This window comes from Falco peregrinus, chromosome 1 (assembly GCF_023634155.1).
Source record: "Falco peregrinus isolate bFalPer1 chromosome 1, bFalPer1.pri, whole genome shotgun sequence".
Classification (NCBI taxonomy): Eukaryota; Metazoa; Chordata; class Aves; order Falconiformes; family Falconidae; genus Falco; species Falco peregrinus.
The window spans coordinates 74,514,442-74,538,384 of NC_073721.1; the positions used below are offsets into that span (position 1 = coordinate 74,514,442).

At 40.0% G+C, this 23,943-nt stretch overlaps 2 protein-coding genes across 6 annotated transcripts in view; one reads left to right on the forward strand and one right to left on the reverse strand.

Moving 5' to 3' along the window:
• CDIN1 (CDAN1 interacting nuclease 1) overlaps positions 1-14,048 on the forward strand; it is a 146,141-nt gene extending 132,093 nt beyond the window's left edge. For 3 of the 4 annotated variants that reach the window (XR_008748667.1, XR_003553241.2, XM_055813107.1), the window contains one exon: positions 3,041-14,048. The gene's annotated coding sequence lies outside the window, so the exon portion shown is untranslated. The remainder of the gene's footprint in view (positions 1-3,040) is intronic. The other variant, XR_008748632.1, reaches the window with a different exon arrangement.
• The window catches only part of LOC114011378 (translation initiation factor IF-2-like), a 46,902-nt gene that overhangs the window by 3,081 nt on the left and 19,878 nt on the right, over positions 1-23,943 (reverse strand). The window contains exon 3 of one of the 2 annotated variants that reach the window (XM_055813585.1): positions 4,146-4,256. The exons of the other annotated variant lie outside the window; for it this stretch is intronic. Within the exon in view, the coding sequence (XP_055669560.1) occupies positions 4,231-4,256 (26 nt within the window). The 3' untranslated portion in view covers positions 4,146-4,230. Of the gene's footprint in view, positions 1-4,145; positions 4,257-23,943 lie in introns of those variants that run through there. 2 annotated transcript variants of the gene reach the window in all.

Here is a 23,943-nt window from a genome sequence, read left to right on the forward strand (position 1 = left end):
CTTGTTACATGTTTGCTCTTTATAGGTATGTTGGTAGGGGTCTTCAGGAAAGGATGGTAACTCAGCACTTACCCCTGTCATACAGGATGGTATCCTGTCTTTAAGTGTTGATGAAAGCACAGAGACAGGTTGACAAGTGACAGTGATGCTGAGGGAGCATGACAAAGAAGAGGAGATGAGCTGCACCTGGAGGAGGCCAGGCCTGGCCCTGCTAGGAACCAGCAGGTTTTAGAACTTGAACTAGACATTTTGGGGCTTCTGTCTCCCATTTAAAGCGGCAGAGATGTGGTCTAACCTCACAAAGTGCCTCAGGGCTGCTAAGAACATTTCTGAAAGTGCTTTGAAACTCCCAGTATAAGAACGCTGTGGAAATACAAGCTTTCTTACCAGAATACATTTCCCATTACAAATGATATACTGGACTTTTTTTTTTTTTTTTTTTTTTTTGCTTTTCCATAATGAGCATTCACACCACACTCCATTTTGTATTCTGTCTCAGCAATGACAGCTCCATAATAAGTGGAAAAACATAAAAATTAGTTTAATCAGTTTGTTTCCATACACACTTTAAGCAGCCTCATTTTAGTGTATTTGGCATTGCATTACATATAAATGATGAAATACATTTAAAAAAAAATAGTCGGGCTATATCTCATGAAAAAAAAAGTGTAGGCACAGTTGGGTCTCAACGCATACAGTTTCATCCTTCTGAGGCAAGACTGTCTATACAGATCAGCTTAAATGTGTGTCTAATCTATTCTTAAAAACTCCAACGATGGAGATGCTGAAAAAGATTATGGGAATCCATTCTGCTACCCATCTTTATTTAGTTAGAGATTTTCCAATGTCTTACCTAAATCTTTTCTTGCTATAATAAGCCTGTTTCATCTCATCCAATTATAAATGAATACAGAAAATAAATCTGGTGGCCACCTTCTTTTTCTGACATTTTCCATATTTGAACACTGTTTTCCTCAACTAAACACTACAAACTCTTCCAACATTTTTTGTAGAAAGTTTTGAAATTTATGATCGTATTTGTTACTTTACACTTGTCTCTTCCAGTTTGTCTCTGTTATTTTGTTCTAGTTTTAGAAACAAAATATCTTATGTACAAGATTCCTGCAAATACATTCCCTCAGTGACAAGTCGGTAGCTTCTGTTTAGTCTGGGCCCCTTTATAATGGCCAGATCCAGATTCATCCCAAATTCATCATTTTTTCATTCTATTATTTTTTTTTCCTTCTTGCGCATAGTACTTGCTAGTGTATTTTTAGAGTTTCAGCTTGCTGACTTCAAATTATTTCTGTGATCTGTAAGTTTAGCTTCAGTTCTGATCTCATCCTTTGGAAATACTTAAATACTTGGTGTGATCCACGAAGTTTTGTACATGTGTAATCTGACTGAAATCAGTAACTTAAAACATTCAATGTTTCAAGGCAATTACATGGATGACTTTGATGGTTAGCTGACACCAATAAAATATAACAGTAAGGGGATATAGCCATCGTAGGATACGCTCATAAACCTCCTAACACCAGTCTTCAGAGTCAGTTTGTAGCTCAGTTTGTGAAATAAATATTTGCATAAAATACGTAGTAGGAAAGAGTCTGCTAAGTGGAGCGTGCAACAGCAACAAGTTCCTTTGCTTAGGTGCACATTTGACATGAAGGTCCAAAGTCTCAGTTCTCACAGTTGGCTGAATTATCTTCACAATTCTGATATCACTAGCCCAGTTACTGGGCTGTACTGATGAGCTCATACTGACTTACCAAGAAGTCGGAGGCTCCAGTCAACACAGGTTTTCCTACACTTTCATTTCCCTCCAACCTTCCTGTGAAGTTTCCTGCAAGCAGCCACAGAGGGTAAGAGTTGTACGAGCTGTTTGTGTTCCAGCAACCCACAGCCCCTGGAAACTCGGCAACATTTTCTGGCTTGACAAGCAGATATGCCATAGGAACACACAATAGTGTCATAGATGGACCTTTGTCTCCCATATATCTAATCCATGCTGTACTAAGGTTGAAATAATCCTGTCCATTAATGCTATGCATAACTGGTTTATGTCCCTTGCCCCAAGACAGATAACTTACTCAAAGCTAATGCTAACTAGAGTCAAAGAAGAAAATGAAGTATCTTAGCATCTGAGCAACAATGGGGAGTTTTAATTATGTCCCAGATGAGATAGGTGTTAGACTCTTCAATGTTACTTTTCGAGCTATTTGGAGGGAAACTGTTACCATTTGTTGCAGCTAGCCTTTAGTGTGTAATGCACAGTGTCCCTATCTGCATTTTACAAGCTGCACACCTTTCTTCTTCATTCTTCAGTTACTCAGGCACAATAACTTATTTACAGAAAGTGATCAGTTTGCAAGAGCTCTGCCATGAAGGCTCAGAAAGCAGACTCGGATTTTTCTCATGCTTCCTCATCTCTGCCCCAGACATGCTAGAGTCTATGAGTCTGATTCTGGTTTCACTCTTACCCTACCCTACATCATTACATTGCAGGGTTAAATCAGAGGCAGTGATCTACTGGCATCTGTGGTCAGCAGAATCACGCTGATGGCTGAATATTTACCCTGTAACTTTTTGAGAGATGGTATTTTATTCAGCCTTATTGGTTTCTGCTGAGGTCTGGTCACGTTAACAAGCTAGGTTTTCCAAAATAGAGAAGGTGTTAACTTCATCCCTGCTTTCTGGGACACCCTTTTTCAAATTTGAAGTGACTAATAATGACAAAATGTCCATTTTGTAGCTGCACAAGGATGGCAAGTACCAGTACAGTGAGCCCCAAGTAGAAAAATAAGTTCTTGTGCTTAAACAATGAGTTCAGAATTGCTTTACATCATTTCCCAGTGCTCTTTCAGAAATTAAACTGCTTCACACTTGCCCTATAGGCTTTTTTTCTCAATATTTTTTTCTTGTGTTAGCAACACTTTGGTTATAATTCCATTTTTAAAAAAAGAAAAAAAAAAGTGTTTGTTATTTTTCTACATTCTTCCCTAATACACTGTTTATTTCTGTCTGATTCTTCTTTCAGAATCACGTACCTAATCCAAAGCTCTGCTTGCTTTATGAAGAGAAACAAAAGCCTTCCTCTCACACGTGCCAAGCCTGGCCAAAGTTGTTCTTGTAGCTGCTTCTGAAGAAAGTCAACCTGCAGCCTCCTGAAGGACAACAGATGGAAACCTCACTGTCACCAGAGACTTAGATGGCAGCTGTACTTTGCCCAGTCCTGGCTTGCAAGACCCTGTGAAGGAACCCCACCTTGCTGGGCCAGTACACAGGTGTCCTACCACCCAGAGAGGGGAACAAGGTTCCTTCTGCTGCATTGCATTCAGTAAAAGGCTTTGTCTTTGAAATCAAAAGCAATTTTGTTCTCCCAGTATACTCTGCTAGTTGTACCTATGATACTTGCTTTTTTGTTTGTTTCCAATTCCGCTAATGAGATTTTCCATTATTCTTTCCTTTATACAGTTTTCACTGCTTTCTGCCATCTGATTCAATCTGATAAATCTCCCCTATTCCCTTTCCGTGTGTTTTTACTCTAGGATTTAAAAAACAAGTGTTCTTAGAGGCATAGTAGCCAGCATGTTTACAGCAGTGACGCCTTAAAACTAATGTACGCAAGTTGTTCTTTTAAATGTTGGCCAGTCAAACGCATTGCTGTGCTTCCCACTGATCCACTAACAATGTTAAAGCACGACTTCCTCTGTCTATTTAGCCCTTGTGTGGCAAGCCCATAAGTGATGGCTTCCTGGTTTTATAAATACTAGCAGCTAAACAGTAAAGCATTTTCTGATTTCTTGGCCCCATACTTCCTTCAAAGATATCAAAAAGTATTTTCCTGAATTCTTTGGCAAGGCACATTTGATGTGACTCAGGAGCAGAAGAAAACAAAGGAGAGGACCCATCACAGGGATTAAGTCTCAGGTTTAGATCCAGGCCCTGACAGTCCAGTGACAGAAGAACGAAACTAACTGTTTCATCTCTTTAGCTGTGTTCAGCATCTGGCTCTACAGAATTGAATCAGCAATAGGATTAGTACTGACCTTAGCAGAACAAGATGTTCACCACACTGGCTTAGGGTCTGAAGGCAGTTTTGCAATGTGTTCCCATCGTCTGCAGTCGTACTCTGATCTCCCCTGTCTCTCTCCTCCTCGCTGCAGTGCTTTCTCTCAGCTCCACAGGTCCAGATTGAGAGGCAGCTTGTGAGACACATATACTTAGCTAGATGTATTCCATTTGCCAAAGTGCTAAAAATGAAGATATTTTTAAATAATTGTTTCATTGTCTAGTTTGTTTAATCTTTCTGCATTGTTCTCACTTTGGAAAATTCCATTCACCCACATGACTGGGATAATACCTTCACCAGAAACACCCTTGATTTACTTTATCTGCTTAAGTTGTGGAGCCAGGTCTTCTCCTGTCCGTGCTGTAAACCAGCACTTCTTCAGCAACTTAAAAAATGTTTCTGTATTTGCCAATTTACAATTATTAAAGCTCTGGTGGTGCAATATAAAAGTCAATGCCTGGAGAAGGAAAACTGAGCTGATAGATTTCTCTTCTTTGCATATAGCCTCTGCCAAAAATACCATGATATAGATACCACAAGCATATTGGCAAGTTTTAGATCTATCTGAGTGGCACAAAAGTATGCTGCGTGGCAGATGAGCACACTGAAGGTCCATAAGTTTGTCATGAAATAAGAGGGGTCTTTGAATGGATAAAATTACCTGTGTGCCATTGTTCATTTAGTGAAAAGGGGTCATAAAGTACCGTTTTAATTCAGTTTAAAAGAAAAAAAAAAAAAAAAAAAAAACCACCACACTAAACACCACAGCTTTCAGAATGTAACTGATTTCTTCCAAAACTGTTCACTGGCTGATATACAGCACATTGTAACATTATTTTGTTCATATTTTAAAAGATGTGTCTTGAGTCACTGAACCAGCTCAAAATATAAACCTCATCAGATCACAAAAATGCTGAATGATTTTCAAATAGGTGAATGAGTGCTGATGCTGGGCTGTGCGAGACACAGATCAGCCATTCTTCCATATTTCTAAACGTATGAAAACTAAACAAGATGCATCTCCACAGGCTGAAGTATGGCTGACCTGATCCAAGGAATGAAGGGAAACGCAACTGTCTCTTGTAAAGCACTTGATCAACCTGTCTCCATATTTCAACCTTCCTTACAATGAACCAACCACTTAGAGTTTATAAGATGGAGGTTAAGACAAACACTTTAACCTACCGATGAATACAGCTGTAATGAAATAGCAATACAACGATGCTTTCCTTCTCTTGTGCCCCAAATGTCAGCTGTGCCACTGAGGGATTTTAAGTGTGCTTAAGTGTTTGGGGTTTGGACTTTTTTTGCTTTGCTGTTACTTGTTGTGGGTGGTGAATGCTCTTGATTTTCCCAATTACAGCAAAGGCAAGAAAGAAGGAGAAAAATTAAAGTACTTTAAGAAGGAAAAAAAAAATTGCCAGGAACACTAGGAGGCCAAGACAGACACAGTCAGAGGCCTGGAAATTTCATTAGAAAGTCTGTTCACATGATGCCTCCAGATTCAAAAGACTGTCATCGAATTGCACGGTCTGAATATAATGGAGATACAAAGATAGAGTTAATACCAAAGGTGGCCAGGAGGACTGCTAGCATAATGTGTGAAATGGGAAGATGAGAATTGGACTATCAGAACCTGTAGTGAGCTGTCTATTAGATATGACTTTTCTCCTTGTGAAATTAGCAGATTTGTCACAAAAATAGTTCAGGCAGAATGAATTCATAAACCTCTGAACTGCAAGATGAGATTTCTCTTCAAAGGGTCTGGTGTATCTAGCTAATCAGGTGGCAAGACAAAAAGCCCAGCAAGCATGCCAATAAGAAAAAAAAAAAAAAAAAAAAAAAAAAAAAACCACACACACCACCGAACAGATAATCCTCAGGTTCCAGATTCATCAGGGAGAGCGAGCTGAGATTTATACGGTGGGTTTACGCTAAACACTTTTACTTGCAGAAGTAAAGCTGAAGTCATGCAACTGGAGCTCTATGGATACAGAAAGCTTTCCTGGCTGTACCATCAGAAACACATCACTGGCATATTCCACAGCTCCTGCATGATGCCCCACTTTAGCTACCTCTGTTGTCAATGCAGGGAGACAGGCTTTGGCCCCAACAGCAGTTCCACCTGGCACAATCTTCTAAAAACTTCCATCAAAAGTTACAGCTTGAAGTACAAAACCATTGTGTGTGAAAGAAGTGTCCAGTTACCTCATCTGAGACTTGGGGATGATTTAGTCATGCAGAGTAGCCTAAGAGAAGGTGACTGCTGTCATGAAGATGTGTACGAAGCTAGAAACTTTGTGAAGGTGCCTGCCTTGGGCAGCTCACCGGCTAGAATTATGAGTAACAGAATTAATACTGGCGGGGTGCACATCTTAGTATGTTATACACTTGGGAAAGTATTAACTCTGAAGTTTACTGGAGCAGACAGACTATAGTAGCAAGGCAGGAAGGGATCACAGCAAAAAGCAGCCCAGCGCAGTTCTAAAAATAGTCTTGTTTGAGCAGCAACTAAAAACTCAAATTAGATACCTGCCTCAGACCTCATAACAGACTGTGATTCTTCCAGATACATAAATCTCGTGCTGAGAAGTCCCAGTGAACACTAACATTTGTTCTGCTAGTAATGCGTAAGGGTTGGTGAATATTCTTCAGAGACAACTAATGTAACAATACTTGTAAGGTGCAAGCTTGTCCCACCACACCGCTGACACAGCTAAACTGAGGCATTAAAAGTAAGTTTATTGCCAACGACTGCACTAGAGTAAAACACAATAGACAGCAGCTCAGTTTCCAAGTCCTGTGTATAGCTGTGCTTCTGTACTCCTGTGTTTTGCTTTTCTGATTTAACATTTGTTTGGGGTTGGATTCTTTTGTTTGGCTGGTTTTGTTTCCCACGTATCTTTCAAAGGCAATCTTATGCTGCACAGACTAAAATATTTGCAGTGTACTTTTGTTCTTACTGTGTACTCAGCAAATTTTCTCCAAAGCAAGGCCAAGTGAGGTTATGATACACTGAATCCGAAGAGGACTTTGCAAATAAGTCAGCGCACACATTTGTATTTTTGTTTGTCCTGTGAAATTCAAGTACTGTTAGCAGCAGAAATTATCCACTTAAATGTGTCAGGCTTATCTCATCTCTAAAAATTCTTATACATAGCCCTTAGAAGTAATTTAGCCCTACCAGTGGTGTTCACGGGAGGATATTAACCTCTTAATTTAGAAAGGCAGACTACAGCGTCTGAGCACTGCGTGACAATCCATATACTACAACCTACAAGAGATAGCTTCTTGTCTTATCTTCCAAAAAAAATGAATTGAGAAATCATGAGTGGGATTTTTCTAGCGCAGTCAGCAATAGCTTAACTCATTGCCTCTAGACATCACTTACCAATTCTTTTAGAGGAATCCAAGTTAAGGCAATTGCCAAATGCTCTTGAAAATCCCTGTCCAGCTTTATAAAAAACTTCAATTTGAAATGAAATGCAGCTGTATTTTTTATTTATTTTTATTTAAGAGCATAGACACAGTTACATGGATGCTGTCAGTCAAGGAGAAGCAACTCAGCTGTATATCCAATTTGTTCAGGTATAAAGCTGACTTTATAGATAGATAGATAGATACACACAGACTATTCTTTAGCAGGAGATGTAGCAGATAGAAAGGCAGAATCCCAGTGGGATGTTTATTGCTAACAAAGCATTGGGAGTGGTCTACGAGAGAAAGAGCTTTAGTCAGTGATGCATTCTAGAACATAAAGCAGGTTTTACAAACTCTGCAAAGCTAAGAAGTCCATAGTATGAAATGCTGCTGAGCTCACAGCAGCACCACACAGATACCGCAATCACATGTTGTGCATCTCAACTGTTCCAAGGAAAGAAATATGAAATGCTTATTTAGGGGCCTCAGCTCCCCGTGTCATCACTGAAGGGGCTATCCACCCCAGAAGGTGCAATGGGGACCACCTTCGGGCTGAGCAGCCACCTGAAGGTCAACACAACTACTGCAGCAGGAACCCACTGGGGAGAACTGCATGCAAATTCCTTTTTGCCCCTGAAGCAGGAGTCTTCATTAAGACATAGCAGCGCCTCCACCTACTCACAAACCAAAGCCTTAAATTTAAGTGCCTACAAATGCTTTCCCAATAAACAAATGTAGAGAACTCTTCCAAAGTACTTCTGTATCTTCCAGACATAAATCCCTCTCTCAGTGCACTTGCATGGAAAGGCAGGTGGTTACAGCACCTTCTTGGGCTCAGAAAGGCACAAGTGGGTGTCCAAACTTGTAGGCACAATTGACAGTCTCCACTCTCATCTGTCACAGTCATTCTGATGCAGAAAGAACTCAAGTTTCATGGGCCAGAAAGTAGGAAAACGAACGAGCATCACAGTACTATTTCAGTTATTTCTTCAGTCAATCTAAATCTCATATGAAGGAGAAAACTAAATACATATTAATGCACTTAGCAAAATGCAATTGTATAAGAGGGGGGACAGCAACTCACTCTCCTCCCATGTGTTCTGTAAAGAAAAAAGTTGCTATCACTCCACTTTAAGTAGAGATTGATTGACTTACCATATGTAGGTTTGCTTTTAGATTAACATACAGTTGAAACCCGATAGAGAAGTTTCCCCAACTTCTGGATCCTACCCAGGAAAAAAGCCTGAACAAGGTGACAAGGTGAAAGTGCTCCAGGGTGCGGGGAGCAGAACTTCAGGCTTGTGGGGAATTCTGGGGTCAAAACCTGAGGTCTAGTTTGCCCTGGACACCTGGGAAATGAGCTGCTGGAACCAGGATCTGCAAGAATGACGTTCCAAGTTTATGCATCTAAATTAATTCCTTTTGAATCTAACCTTTAAGATTAGAATAGCAGAGACTCAAAATCTAACAAAAGAGAAGACAAATAGATTGACTTTTCATCTCACTGGCAGTACAGAGAAGCCTTTCTTCACATGCTCAGCTACCTAATGTTTCAGATGAAACAGATGTTTCTGTAACCAGTGTATAATTTTTACATTACAAAAATTAAGTAGAAAGACTCAATAAAGAGTTTAAGGAATCTAATCATCTCTCTTTCCCTAACTCTAAACGGGACAACCGTTTTCTATAGGCTTCTTCAGTGGCACAGCCCAGCTACACTGGTTTATAAACCTTACTCTAGAGAAGCTTAGCAGGAAAGGTAGCATCCAAAAAAAGAATGGAAGATAGATAGGTAAAAAATACCCTTAATACCGGTATGGAATTTGCACCAGCTAAAGATGAAGTAAACATGAACACAAGAGCCCAATCTTCTTGCCATGCCTTTTTGGTTGATGCTAACATATACAATTACACACTTCTAAGTTCCCCCCCATTATGAGATGTTAACTTTAAACCCAGTATTTCTCTATCATGCCTTGCCAGACTTGTTTGTTTGTTTGTTTGCATTCAAACCATGAGGTAAATAATCTAGTGATTTGGCACAGCCTAAGTTCATAGGGAAAGTTCACCCAGGAAGTGCCAAGCACTCCAAAAATTAAGCTAGGTAAGGCATTTAGGTACTCGGAAATGGGGGGTTCCATGGTTTGCATTGAGTCACCCTCCATGACCGCCACTGGGACCAGAAGTACCCTTTTATAGAGCAACCCATTTCCTTCAGTATTCAGAGGATCTCGAGTCTGAGCTCCTACTGTTCTGTGCATTTTTTTGCAGTCTTTAAACCTTTCGAGCTGCCATACACTGAGATTGCAAATTCTCTGTGGTGCCGAACGCCCCCAATTCCCTGAATTATCGCCATAACTCATTACATGAGTAGGCCTTGCTGGTTTAACAGACAGAATTAAGATCACAGTGGATCCTACGTGGCATTTTATGAGTACACCAGAAGGCTGAACAGAAGAACTCACCCAGGCACAAACAATTCCTGTATGATATAACAGGATTAGCAAAAAAAAAAAAAAGAAACCACCACACTATATAAGCTTGAAAACACTTGCCTCACTCTTCTGTGGTTTGAGAAGTGAAGTCTAGCACAGCAAAACAAAAATCAGACCTACTTTTAATCTGTGAACAGCTCTCTTGATGAAATCTGTCATGTTTCTGGCTTCTTTTGTTCCTTGTGAAAAGAGCAAAAATGTTATTTTTCGTAGAGAATTTCCAAATGTTTTATCTTTATTAATGTTTCTTTATGATATAGTTCGTCACTGCAGGCAAATCTCATTCATTAATTCTTCCATTGTCAAAACAACATAACCAATAGTTTATAACATGAATCTTGGACATCAATCATAATATAGAGATTCCCCATTATGTACAGGATTGTCTATTCTGATATGTTTGAAAGGCCAGTCATGACTGGTTATACATTAATCTGTTCCTATGAGCAGCCTAATATTCTGTATTGAAGCAGTCAGCCTATTAATGGCATATGAAGTTTTTAGATGCTTTTGTCACTGTTTGTGGTCTTCCAGATGGTAAGAAATTAATCGCTAGGTTTAAATATTTTTTTAATGCTCTTTCTGTGAGTTTCATATTTGATGCAAGATTTGGCAAGTCCTCTGAAGTTTGGGTTCTTAAAGATACAGCCTTCTACCCAAAAAGCTTGAGATCCTTATTCCATGTTACTAAAATGCAAACAAGAAATGAAAACTATTGGGAAGGAGGCAAAAAAATTATGTAATAGAAGTGATTAATAGTTTAATTTCTTACAAAAGAGTTAAGCAAAACGTAGCCTATCTAAGTGTTCAAAAAAATATGGCTGTTTCAAGACCTCTTTAGAAAGATTTATCCATCAGCTGTCATTTTTCTCTTAAGCAGGATACACAAAGATTCAGTGCTGCCAGCACCTGATATACACATTTAAGAGACCTCAATGCCTTTTCTTTGAGGTAACTTGAAGAAAGAGCACAAAACCAAAACAATAGTAGCCAGAGTGCTTCTCGGGGCTCTTTTTTTTTTTTTTTCTTTTTTTGATTTTGGGGCTCTTAGTGCTGGCAATTTTTAATTGATGGGGGAAAGTGGAGAGGAGACCACTCAAGTCATCGCTGCATCTGTGGGTATTATGTGATTATTTAAAGGATCTAAAATCTGCATATCCCATTTGCTTTTTTACACAACTATAAGCAGATCTAACACCACAAAAACCCATAGCAAATCACCAGAATGGGGGAAATCAGAGGAGCTGAGGGCTACAAGTGACAGGCTGTTACGTTGCAAAGCAGTAAGTCATCTCCTGCAAAGTTTTGAGGCAGAAGAAGGGAGTAAAGAGGAAAAAGCAATGGGCTTCAAGTCTTAAAACTTGATGATCAAACAGGCAATAGATGACAGGTGATTATCAGTTTGGAACGGTGCAGTCCTATGTACCAGGTGCTTCAGCTCTGGTGGGAAAGACACAAGCTTGTGCTTATTTAGGAAGCAGATTTATCCCATTCTTAAACTGCCGGAGACCCCCCCTGCTTGGGTCAGAGGTCACATCTAGTCTGATTTCTGAGAGGCATGTTCTTTCATAAAAGCAGAACAGCACAGCCAGCTCACTAAGAACATTTACCCCAGGTAAACTGCAGTTAGGTGGCCCAGGCAGCAGAACCTTGCGAGCTTCCCTCAGCAGCCACCCACACCAAGCTGACCCCCTGCCCAAAAACCAGAGCGTGCAAAAGCCGCAGCCACCCCGCTCACTTTAGAAGTATTTAAAGGGTCCTGGACTGCTTTCACAGGTGGGCTGTCATCACTCGAGAAATTGTTCTGCTTCCCCACTTCTCCGCCCTGAGTGAAGGTGCTTTGCCAGGGCGCTGAGGATCACCTCCAGGCAGGAGGCAGCCTCCGGTCCCCAGCCCACTGGCTGCACGCCGGGCAGTGGGAGGCCAGCGCACCGCGGCCGGCAGGGCGCTGCAGCACGACCAAGAGCAGCACCCCACTGGCAGCCCACAGTCCCCTAGGCAGCCTGGGGACACTGGTTTACCTCTCAGCTTTCCCCTCCTTTACCTGGAAGTTTCTCAAACGCCTTCTCACCAGCCAAAAACAGGAGACCGTTTTTATCCGAATTATCACTGCTGACATTCCCCAGCTAACCACTAACCTGGCTGAGCAGAGGAAAACTGATACAAAGGAGAATAAGGGGAACACTGGGTTTTCTTATTTCTTGTTGGCAAAAATTGTGACAGTTGACAGCTATCCCATTCCTATGGCTGATTTTGACCAAGACGGCAAGCATATTGAATGAAATATCACAGTTTAGACTTAGAAGCAACAACTGGGTTCTTTGTTTCAAGTTTTGTTTTGATTTTAAGTAAATACTGCATTCTTTTCTTTCTCCAGTTCCCAATTCTTGTCAGGCCACGTTCCTTCATCTGCAGTGATTTGCAGTTTTGGAAGAACATGCCACCATGGAGATCCGAATACATACACAGTTATGTTTCCTTGCTACTACGCACCACACCTAAAGAAGGTCCTTGTATCATTGATGTTGCTATCCCTGATGTTGTACACATGTGGAAAATATCTTCAGTTACCAGTACAGTATTTGTGAAGAAAAAGAAAGCATTAGCTAACCTTAACAAAAAAAAAACAAACAAAAAAAAAAAGGGGGGGGAAAACTAATGTTCACCACATGCAGTGCCTTAAGAATTCAGATGAACTTTCTGTGCTTCTCTTCTTTTGCTTTGGAAAAATGTGTAAGCCATGATTTTAAATCATTTGCAAACTCCCCAGCTTTATTAACGTAGGCTGACTGCATGAAAGCACTATTTTAACCTTAAACTGGACTACTAATAAAATCCCTACACAATACCAGATATGTTTAATTTCAGCTTTTATTGCACTATTATTCTAGTGGATCCCAAGAACATCTGATTGAAGTTACCTTAAAAGTTCTGCATTTAAATTAGATACGGAACCAAATAAACTCCACTGATCACAACAACCTTGAACTAGTGGAAATTCAGATCTAGATCCAGGCTTTGCAGCTGGATTCCATCCCAAGTTTAAATGCGACTGAGAATCAAAGAGTGTTGTGGCTGCACACACAGTTTACAGGAAATATTCAATTCAACATTTTTGGTAGGTGTTCCATCCTTTCATTACCCTCAAATTTCTGCCCAACTCTTCATACCGATAGCTGAATTCAGACTCTTGCTTTTTTTCAGAACCAACTAAAGCCTTAACAGGCACATCACTTCACTACAGAATAAAGATAGTGGCACTGATTTGAATTCAAACCTCTATGAACAACTGTTTCACATCTAAGTAATTGCACCAGCAGTAGTGGGGTTGCCTCCTTGTTTGGGGGAGGGGGGGGCATTGGAATCACAGCCCATGACTTAATCATACAACATGAAAAGCCTTTGGGCTATCTTCTCAGCTGGGATAAATAAGCAGAGCTCTATTGGTTTCTGGGTGAATGAGATTATAATTTGAATCAGAAGCATGGTGTTTGTTTATACCATAACAAAGTATCACAGAAGTGTGTATCATAAGCCTTAAAGCACTGCGCTCAAGGACAGAAAAACCCATGAGTCTGAGCTTAAGTTTCAGTGACTCCAGTGAAGTTATGCCTATTTATTTCAGGATAGCAGTGCTGATGTGCACCAGCTGAGAATCTGGCTCTTTAACTCCTAGATGACAGCAAAAACTATCTACAGGGGGAGAGAGAGGGAGCAGGGATTAGAGGCAGCTTGAGCACAGAGCTGTACCACTGATAAATGGGCATCAGCCATCTCTTGAACAGGCAAGCCTGTTTCTTCCAAAAGCAAAACTGGAAAATTAATAAACACATGTAAAAGACTAATACAAAGGATATATTTCCTTAAGGAACTGCAAATACGTACACTATGCTTTGCATGCCAGTACAAAGGATTTTGATCTTGAGTAACACTTAACCAGTTACTCATTTTGTGTGCTTGCACATTCAACCCTCATGATTCAAAACAAGCTCCTGTATAAAATGCCTTTCAGGACAACCGATCCGTTCAGTTACATTGAGCATAGGCTGTCAACAAAACACAAAACTACCTTCTCTTCCATGCAGCCAAAAAAAACCCTAAACCAACCAGCAGAAACAAGCTCAAGGGACAGTTTCTCCCTGTATCACATACACACTGCTCGTCCTAGTGGGAGATGACACAGTATGTATCATGTGCTATGTTTCACAATAATTATGTAAGAGAAATCACACGTGGCATAAACAGAATGTAGAACAAAGAGCAGCAGCATATGTTCAAATAAACTAATACCTTATTTACTGTAGTGGACTCGATATGTTAACAGGTCTAATGAACCTAATGACTTCATTACCCAATCCTCTTTTTTTGCTCTTCATTGAGGCTGGAGCCAATTTTTTATCAGGAATTATTATGTTTATGCAATTCAAGCATATTGTTATTTGCTACTTTCTGCTTGATCATTGGCATTCTTATGAGAGAAGATGATGATGGTTCTGTCTAAATGTTGGAGGGGGATTATCATGGACACGGGAAGTTATTAGGCTTGATGCAATATAGAGAACATTTACAGTCAGAAAACAGCATCTTTCATTTTTAGGAATGAAGGTAATTGTGCTTTGTGACAGTGCACATCCTTAAGATGTTATGTATCATTGCGTACTTAAAAAAGCAGTACACTTTTCATTGATCTTTCAATTTCATTTTGATTTAAAATGCAGATCTTTCCCTCCATTGAAATCTTAGCATTTTTATTTTAAAATGTATTGGAAAAAATCCATTTCAGACATATGCAGAGCCATAAATTACTTTTTGTGGTTGAAACAGTATTCGCTTATGTCATGAGTTGAACATCCTCCTTTATTAGAATGCTATTTATTGCCACCAGCTGCAGTGCTTAGCTAGGAAAGTTCTTGACACCAGCGATTGCTTTTCAGCACCAATGCTTCCGGCTGCTAACGGGGGCTCCTATTGCCAAAAGCAGCCACCCCTCTTAAACTGTTCCTTCTGGTATACAGACAGCTCCTGTCATTGTTACCCAGCGCAGGAGCTGGGGGAAAGGGATTGGATCTGAACCCACTGCTATGTAATCTCTTTAGCTATAAATCTCCTATAACTTTAAAAGGCCTTACCAAATGCCGCTAGCTTGAAAGCTGTCAAATGTACTCAGGAAATCTACCCATCAGTAATGGATTTTTTTCAAAATTAAGATGCAAATTCAGCTTGTGAGCAAAGGACGTTTCACATAACTAGCCTCAGCTTTAGTAAAAGCAACAGGACTTCTGTATGCATCAACTATGTAGCCACCAGTCTCTATTTTATTAGGTTTTAGAGCAGGGAGAAACCAAAGGTAATTACTCTTCTTCTGTTAAGGGCTGTTATTACTCCTGCATGAACAGTTAGCATTGCTATTTTCTTTCGCCTATGCCTATGGCAACCAGGAGAACTAAGCAGAAGGAGTATAAAAGTGGCAGTGTCAACAGATGTCCTACGGAACAGTAAGTGTACCTTACACAGTAAATCTTCAAAGCGGTAGCATGTGTGCTGCTCCTGTGTATGCAAATCCTGCTATTTTATTGATATCATTTGCACACATGCCTTCTTCACAGCTGAACTCTTGAAAAGCCATTGCATATAATTGGGCTCAACTAAGCAACAGAGGCAATCAGTGACAGGAGGAGACTGAACTCTTTTAACATGGAAAGAATTCCTTTCCTCCCTCAGAAGAGAAACACCCAGTAGGTCAAAGAGGAAGGTTTCTCTGCAGTATAGCACAGACAAGCCTGTTATACAGATGCCTGAACCACTGGAATCTAGAATTAAAAAAAAAAAAAAAGTCAAGTCCTGAGCCTTCATGAACACAATTTTTCCCTTTAATTAAATAAAAACATGAGCAAGTATACACACTTTTGTCTAAACGTGTGTTTAAAAACCCTAAAACAATCAAACTAGAGTCTTTGCAGAGTTAGGCTCTGTCACACAAGATAACTTCACTGGCAAACATTCTGAATTTTTTTTTTTTTTTTTTACTCGCTGTGAAAACTGATAAAGTAGGTGTCCTATTCATTTTACAGACAGATTACAAAAAATAATCATTCTTCTGCCCATAATGAAATTCCTTTACAGATTCAGAAAGTACAAGAGACATCTGAAAGCTGGAGTTATTTATGGGTCAAAATACAATTACTCTTTATTTCTTATCTTGTCCCTGCAAATAACCCAAAACAGTTGTTAGCAAATTACTTTCTCCTTCATATCTTTAAACTGGAGATAAGTATATGTTTCCTTTAAATGACTCATAAAAATAAAATGGCACAACAGTTTGACTGTAAGTGTTATGTGTGACTGAGCAGCCTTCATAAAAAATACTACTTTCTTTGCATCTGTAATCTCCTCTGGCCAGAGCCTGGGCCACACTCTGCCCTACACACTACATCCTAATATAAAGCCAGTATCCACTTCCCCACCACTGAAAGAGGTCTACTCCGTTACACCGATCCCATTCTAGGCTTTACTTTGGGAAGTACAACACAAGATATGATAATGTAACATCATGAAGAACGGGTCCTTTAAACAGCTTCTCTCCTCTATTCCAGCTGGACTTCTGCCAATTCAAATGGATGAGTGAGGGCCAACAGACATATTAGTGCAACCCTGTATTTACAGTTAAATTATCCCCTGGATGACCCTAGAGTCAATTTATGGGTGCAGAGACTAATGTACAATAGAGTTCAGAAAGACTCTAAAGCGTAGCTTTGCGAATGCCTTAACACGTGCCGCTGGGGGGACACCCCAGCACAGGGAGGCGGGGGGGCACAGGGAAAGAAGTAGAATATGTACGTGCTCATTTTCTGTGTTTGTGCAGAGTCCTATTTTGTGGGGGTTTCTTCCATTTCTTTTTGCCCCTTTTTGACTAAAAAAAACCCCCAAGCATAAAGAAAGCCCCTCTGAGTTCACATGCCAGTGAAAAAGAAGTCTACTGATCTGAATTCTTACTACAGTTTAGAACAGCAATTTATCTCTGCAAACTAGTTGTCTCCCAAGGAGTTCAGTAGTTCAGCAGTATAACTCTTCCTCATCCCTACAGATGCATGAAATACCTCTGGCTGCGTAGTGCGCAAGCATCCTCCACGTTAGCAATGGTGAGCGCAGTGGTCCTCTTAGTGCCCCTTCTCCTAACGGTCTTCCTGCATGAAGAACCGCCAGCTTCCCACAAATAACATTCTGTGTCCTGGGGTAAGCAAGGCAAGCAAGCCAGCAGAAAGAAAATATGTATGAGTATTCATTCCCTATTCCTTTCTTGTGCCTGGGATCTTAAAAAAACAGGCAGAAGAGGTGTCCAAAATTGTGTATTTAGCTGGCTGCCGGGTTACCTGGCAGTAAACTTTGCAGGATGTTACTCTATTTCCACAGAAATAGCTTTGCTAGAAGTTCTGAGCAATTTGTGTAATCCTTCCTTGGTGTAGAGCAATCCTCCTCAGTATTTGATGGGGATTGGGCTTTTCCATGAGTTGCCTTGCTCAATGTAAGGTTTCATTCTCACGGCTTTAATTTTTATCTCACTTTATAATTATCAGCTGACTTAGTTTAAGCTACCACAGAAACCTGATAAGCTTTAATCACTTCTCCTGACTCCCCAAAATGCCATTTCAGAAACAACTCAGATTTTCAGACCAAGGTAATTATAAAAACAAGCCCACCAAAAACTTTTGAGTAACAAAAAAAGGCATAGTGATGCAGCAACATCCTCATTTATGTATTTTTTTTTTCTTTCAGACAAGAAGAACCATAGTTATTTTTATGGCCAAGTCTCTTAAACTGTTGTTTCGAGATGCATTTAGGACAAACATATAGCCCAGAAAAGATAAATAGTAACTGTTGCGTGTAAAAAAAAAAAACACAGCAGCAAAGTAAGATTAGAATATTTTAGTGCAATTTCAGTAAGTTTAGTTCTGATCATAAAAATTATAGTTATGACCGTCACAGAGCTCTCTGATGTCTGGTCATTAATCCTACTAGCTTTCTGGTAGGAGGAGTTATCCACAGCTATGCACAGCTTTCCTTTCCACGTAACACTGTTTCCCACGTAAACATACTGCTTCAGTGGTTTACTACTTGAGGCTGCTACCATGCACTACAGTAGGTATCTGTACCTACTCTGTAGGAGCAGGAGTTATACAAGCACCAACGCAAGATTCTGGTAAGGTAATGCAACTGGCCAGGTTGTGTTACACCAGACTTTGATGCCACTAAGTGAAAGAGTCAGGCAGCAATAACAGCCTCCAGAGCAGTTGATTTACAAGCCAAAACCCCTCAATGATCTCAGAGTTAAATGCAAGCAAGAGAGGAATGAAAAGCTATTGCAGATGCTTCCCCATATACGACTGGTCAGTGTGGCAAAAGCAGGACCACCTTCCTGCATTTGCTCCTTTGAATACAATTATTCCCACCAGCAGCAATAATCAAGGAAGGCACTTGACCGCTGTCCAAGAAAATGTCTATCCCATTCACACCACCAGATCAATTGCACCAGATATTTACGTGAAACCCTTGCAGCAACCACACCACCAGCTCACAGAATGAGCAGTGTACAGCTCTGAGGCAGCGATGTGTTTGGCTACCTGACGCAGGCCATTTTTATGCTGGTGTTTCCAAAAGCAGAGAAGTAGGACAAGCTTTTCAAACTTGGCTGCCTGAAGCAATCTATCTATCCACCTATCTGAGAAGCTTAACTGAGCAGCCTAATTTTTAGATGCAAGCATTCAAACCTCCCAATAAGTTGCTGTCAGAGACTTTCCAGAATCTCTTGCACTGGCCTATATTTAGCACATCTATAACTAGCCCTAGAAATGAAGCACAAAAGCAATTGAAAACGAATGGCCAGATTTTCAATAGTAACGCAGAAGGATATACTTCAGGTTTTAGTTGCCTAACTTGAGAGAGTAAAAGGGTCACATTTCCATAAGTGCTCAGCATGTGCTTTGAAAAATATTAAGCAGTATGTGAGCACTTTAACAACCAAAAAGGCACACTGAAGCAAAACAAGTTCCTGCTTACTATAACAACCTTTGATCAGTTCACCTGGGGATGGCAAGTTCAGTTGCTTTGTGACAAGCACATGGATGTGGCAGACAGACCACAGTCACGTGCTATGGAAACTTCATGGTTACAGACACGCTAATAAATCTTGGATTTCCCTTGCCTTTAAGTTACCCAAACCAAATAAAACCATATAACATCCAGGTAGGACCTGTTCTTTCACACTGTAGAATCCAAAACAAAATTTCTACCCATGGGAACTAATAAACTTCCATACTCAGGCAATCTGGACAATTGCCCAGGTGGATGATCAGTCATCTTTAGCAGAAAATCATCCTGCAAAGGTTATTTTGCACAGAATGAAGAAAGGAGAAAAAAAAAAAAGTCAGAAAAAAAAAAAGTCAAGCAAACTGTGGGACTTCAGAAGAAAACACAGTCTTGCCATCTTTATGAAAGACCCAAATAAACTAGGGCAACAGATGCATCCAGACACTACTCAGGAATTGCAAGATATTTTTGCCAGAGAAATGTGTAGATGTTTTACTTGGATGCAACTGGAAACTGAAAACTAAATGCATGCAACAGTACAACAGAGCATCTGAATATTCTTTGGGACTGTAAACATATCTATTGGAAAAATTCTGTTCAAAAGCTTTCCACAAAAATGGACTGCAGCATCAAGAACACCATGTAGGATTTAATGTGAAGGACAAGTCAGCACTAATGGGAATGAGCGACATTATTACAGATTCTGGTAGCCAAAACCAACAAGCTTGCTTTCACTAGATCTCAAAGAATAATTTTTAATTTAAGTACTGGCATTATAGAAAGCCACAAAAAAAAAAAAAAAAAAAAAAAAAAAAAAAAAAAAAAAAAAAAAAAAAGAGAAAGAGTCTCACAGGCCTGGAAGTGAGAACATATTTCATCTCCAACCAGAATATCAAGTCCATTCCAAAGCCAAGTTACTGGAAGTCTTCCGTCATTTCCAATCATTTTATTTCCCTCCTATCTTCAAAATGGGTGAGCAGATATCTTCCGTGTAACCTCCAAGCACCAAGCATACACAATATATACATTTACTAATTTCATAAATATAAAGCTCATTGATCTCTAAAGCACTATACTTAATGCACACCAGAAACAGAGGCAGTGCCTTGTTAATACAAATAGGATATATGATTTTATGTCTTGTGACAAATTGTACTAGATTTCTATTTAAACAAAAGGATTTGTTGATCATTCTGAGTGCAAGTGGTTCTTTAGAAAGAAAAGTGCCACTGGGATACTTGAAAATGTCCATTAAAAATCATAAGCTGGAAGCAGTCACCAAATAACCACAGCCACAGAAAAAAAGTTGTGAACAGTGCCCACCAAGCTTTGTTAGAATTGCAAATCACAAGCCATAGCCTGATTCCTGGTTTATTGTTTCTACAAACTTCAGAAAAAACAGAGCTGAAGGCATCAACAAGATACAGCAATATACTCTGAGTCAAGCCCTTTCAATGGGACTTCTTAATTCAAAGACAGAAGGAGCACATTAGCAACAGCAAAACAAGTTCATTTTCAGCATATAAACATACATTTTAAACCAAGTAAGAAATGGAGAAGCCTTTTTGATTTACCCCACGCAGATATTTCCTTGCCTTATCATGATCTGGTGAATACTCCAACTGCAGCCCCATGCAGTCCGTGAATTTCTATTTCCACGAGTAACACAGTAGTTAAGAAATTTTCTCCAGACCAGCCCAGGTAACTTCTCTAGCTTACTACAAGAGCAGCTTATCCAAACAGTTTGCTCAAGTCCCAACCAAGAACACCACCTGAGATGTCTTTGTAGAAGCAAAAGCAATCAGGGGTCTTACACCAAAGCACATGCCTGCTGCAACCAAACCCCAGAACACAGCTGATGGGCGTTTGCCACCTAGCAACCTGCAGGCTGTGCTTACATTAGAGTGATGTGCTTCACATCCACTGAAAGCTGCCCGGCAGCAGGAAGCCTGGGTGGGCTTTCCTCTTGACTTTTAAAGCCAATTGCCTGCTGCACTTCCAAACTATTTATTGCTGCTGCAGGGAGAAATGAAATTTCCTTGTAACAGATCTTCTCCATAAGAACTAAGGCCTGCATGAGTATCACCGTCTGCTGAGAGCTGCAGAGTCATGTTAATTGCCTCGTTAACTGCACTGTTATTACTAGGGGGAGGTTGTCCCTTGGTTAGTGTTTTAAAGAATCGGGCCCAAAGCCTCCTACAGTAACCAAGAGTAAGGGAAGTCCATAAGAAAAAGCCCTGCTCAGACAGAGCAAAGAGCTATCTACACCAACATTTCTCTGAGTGGCTAATCAAGCGTGTTTGGGGGGAAAAGCATAGGAACAGGAGAAGCACCTCATAAAACTTCTTCCAGTACAGTAGCTTAGGAACCTCCTGAACTAGGAGAAATAGACCCTTCTCCTTGATTAAATCTTTAAGGTTAAAAAACAGGAAGTAGCAGACTTGGTTTCAATAATAACGATGCACAAAGCCTTGTACCCCCCAGATGCTGTGAACCTGACAGCTGTTTACAGCCATTCAGAAAGAGGAGGGAGCCTATTGCCAACACATGCTAGAAAAGCATGTGATAAATGCAGAGGAAAATTTAACATTTCAATCTAGATTATTAAGAGAAAACAGTACTTCATCCATCAAATTTACATCTGTCCTGTCCAGGTATTTATCGGCCTGATTCTGTGCTGTATAAGCAGAACAACGAATGCAGTGGCAGTAGCTCCAGGAGCTTTGCGATAAGCTTCCACTGTGTCTACATGTGCATTGATGGGCTTAGCACAGAAGAGGTTTTACTGCCATGTAATTCCAGCTAGTCCTAAACATCAATCAGGCATGACAAGTTAGTGCATAAGATCGGGTTGTTCTTGCTAATGCATGTTTCCATGAGTGTATGAACTTCACCATTGCTGAAAGTGCAGAATGACTGGGATGGGGCTGCAGTGGGTGACAGTGCAGCCCACTGTCCTCCCTCCTACATGGTCCACCCTGTGATGTGTGCTTGGCTCCCTGCAATACTCAGGGAGTTCACTGCTTGTTTTTAGTAAGAATCATTTAGGAGCACTGTGTTATATCCTATTAGAAAACAAATCCATTGTATTTAACCATGAATATGCTAGGGAGTTAATTTAAAATTCCCTTACTGTACACATCATGTTATTTTTTCAATTAAACTGATTCAATATTGGAATACAGCATAACTATGTTTCCTTGAGTACTCTCATAGGCAGTTGAACATCTGGAGGTAAAAAAAGCAACAGTAGAAAAGAAGAGATGCCATACAGGTTCTTCCTATCAGACTGAAAAAAAATCCGTAGTCCCTACATGCTGCTTGAAAGTGGATATAAACTATCTCTGAGAAAGGAGATGTAGAACTTGAGACTATCAAGATAGAACAGGGGGATATGAAAAGTATAAATATATTCAGGGGAAATTCTAGGGTGCTGTTGCTGCCATCTGCAAGATGTGTTTCTCTTCTGGGTTCCAACTTCTGTTGCTTTTAGTGTAAAGTGAATATTACGTTTTTGCTGCTACTTACACCGTATGCATCTCAAAGGTTTTCTTATTCTTAATTAAAATTAGATTAATTAAATTCTTCTTCAGAATTTTTAGTGTCTTCAACAATTTTCTGTTTCCAGGAAGAGGCCTACATGAGGACAGAAGTGGGAAAGCGTGTAGGGAATGTAGGAAAGCAGGGACAAAGAGAATAGAACAGGAGTTATCTGAATAAGCTCCATGTCCTGCCAGCTTAAAGGCAATGGAGTTATTCCTACCATCCACTATCACTTCCTGAAGCTGTAACTTACATTATTTTTTTACATGTTTTATGCATAAAGTAAAGCTGCCTCAAGCACTGTTGGCTTCTACGAGTTGGTCTTGCTCAGCACATCACAGAGGGTCTCGGTGACCTTGGCTGAATTGCAAGGGTGAAATTTTTACATTGATGAACTGTTTTGAAGGGAAATAAAAGTCATGAGTGAGCATTTTTGCACTGTCAAACACAATTCTGTCCTTTCTCATCTTTCTCTCTTAATGGGGGTGGTTAGTATAACCATACATGGGGCTGTTACTTCCAGCACACTTATCTATATGTAGGTGCCTGTATATAAATGTAAATAAACCTAGGGTCTGCTCTTACCTGAGTTGGCTTTTGGAGTGTTTTCAGAATCAACATAGCGTGTGAAATGCAGTTTACTTCTCTCTTAAAAGTTCCCTGCAGAATTGCTATAGTACAGCAGCCGGTGTACAGGTTTCACATACCTAATACATTTTGTCTGTTTCATTGTATCTCATGAACATTAATGAATTAAGTTTCAGCAAGGAACCGTGTGAAGACTATAATGATTAGTGTCATTTAAGGGACGATTTGTGTAAAAAGTGGCTAATGATGTAGCCAAATTCATTCCGTTGTCAGTAGCAAAGCAAAACATAAAACCTCTGAGCCCTAACTCGCAGGTGATCACTCAGATCACAAGCTCCTCAGTGCTGTTTCAGAAATACCACCTCTTGTTACCCATTTTCTGTAACATATTTAGGCATACGTACAATTAAATGAAGCACTTTCATGCTGATTTCAATCTTGATATTTCATTTCCAGGATTCAAACCAAGCAGTTACCTGTCTTTCCTGAACAGGTATTGGCATCAGTAGCTAAAGATGCATTAGCAGAAAATCATTAACTCAAGTAGCAGCAGAAACATACGAATGCTAGAAGAGAATACTGGTTTGCAATTGTTCTCATATATCCAGATGTTTTCTGTGCCTCATGCACTGTGACTAATCATGACAAAATCCTGAGAATGTCTGGCTAAATTCTGCTGCAAAGTAAAGTGGAACAGTTTGCACCTTTATATCAAAGCTAAACTCACTTTTGATTGAG